We start from the raw sequence: 1284 nt of genomic DNA, 5'->3' as shown, positions 1-1284 counted from the left end.
GAGAAAGGTGCGGCCACCGGCATTAGCGAGGGCGAGATGGATTATTAATCCATCAAATGGTGCAACTTTGCGAACGCATGTGAAGCCGTCGTCTATAGTCACGTCTTGCCAGGGACTTGCCAGGGTTTGGAAAGTTCGGGTGGCCAGATGCGGCAGATGTGCGTAACGAGTTTCAAATATAATTAAAAACCGATCGTGACGACGATCGCGTCCTTGCGGACCGAATCCCTGTGACCGATTCGAAGAAGGTCGAACGATGGCGCGGGCAACAGAGCGGACTTCCCAAAATCCCGATCCCGCAAAATTATCAAAAACGGACACGGGCAAATGACTTAAAAGGATGCACAATTGCAGCATATTTATTGAATACTTTACGCGAACTAACTACTCGTCCTGCTGGACGGGCTCTGGGGCGGCGAAGCGGTACGACAGTTCCGAGGCCTCTCCGTAGCCGCCGTGTCCGTATCCTTCGTGGTGCACTGGTTGGCAAGGAACCTTCGTCACTGTTGGGGAGCATCCGAACAGCAAGTTGGCGCCGCACTGCGCTGGCTCGGCATGGCCGCCGTAGTCGCCGTGGGCGACTGGCGCAGGATGGTCGTAGCTGACCGAACGGTACACCTTCTTGTGCCCGTAACCGCCATCGTGGCCGTGTCCGTGTCCGTGTCCGTGGGATTCGTGACCGTAACCCTTCGATTCGTGCCCGTGACCATAACCCTTCGATTCGTGTCCGTGACCATAACCCTTCGATTCATGTCCACCGTATCCTTTCATTTCGTGTCCACCGTATCCGTGTCCTCCGTGTCCGCCATGTCCGTATCCTTTCGATTCATGCCCTCCGTGGCCACCATGTCCGTATCCTTTTGATTCATGTCCGCCGTATCCGTGTCCACCATGTCCGCCATGTCCGTATCCTTTCGATTCATGTCCTCCGTGGCCACCATGACCGTATCCGTGTCCCCCGTGTTCACCGTGCCCATAACCCTTCGATTCGTGCCCGTGACCATAACCCTTCGATTCATGTCCACCGTATCCGTGTCCTCCGTGTCCACCGTGTCCATAACCCTTCGATTCGTGCCCGTGACCATAACCCTTCGATTCATGTCCACCGTATCCGTGTCCTCCGTGTCCACCGTGTCCGTAACCCTTCGATTCGTGCCCATGACCATAACCCTTCGATTCATGTCCGCCGTATCCGTGTCCACCATGTCCGCCATGTCCGTATCCTTTCGATTCATGCCCTCCGTGGCCACCATGTCCGTATCCTTTCGATTCATGTCCGCCGTA

General features: G+C 55.7%; 1 protein-coding gene across 1 annotated transcript in view; it reads right to left on the bottom strand.

Moving 5' to 3' along the window:
- Window positions 1–384: 384 nt before the first annotated feature.
- LOC131207250 (uncharacterized) overlaps window positions 385–1284 on the bottom strand; it is a 1710-nt gene continuing 810 nt past the window's right edge. The window contains exon 2 of the mRNA XM_058199859.1: window positions 385–1284. This exon is cut by the window's right edge and continues 4 nt beyond it. Coding sequence (XP_058055842.1) covers window positions 385–1284 — 900 coding nt within the window.

This window comes from Anopheles bellator, chromosome 2 (assembly GCF_943735745.2).
Source record: "Anopheles bellator chromosome 2, idAnoBellAS_SP24_06.2, whole genome shotgun sequence".
Taxonomy (NCBI): Eukaryota; Metazoa; Arthropoda; class Insecta; order Diptera; family Culicidae; genus Anopheles; species Anopheles bellator.
Note: the sequence above shows the minus strand (reverse complement) of the source record. Positions and strands in the feature narration are given on the sequence as shown.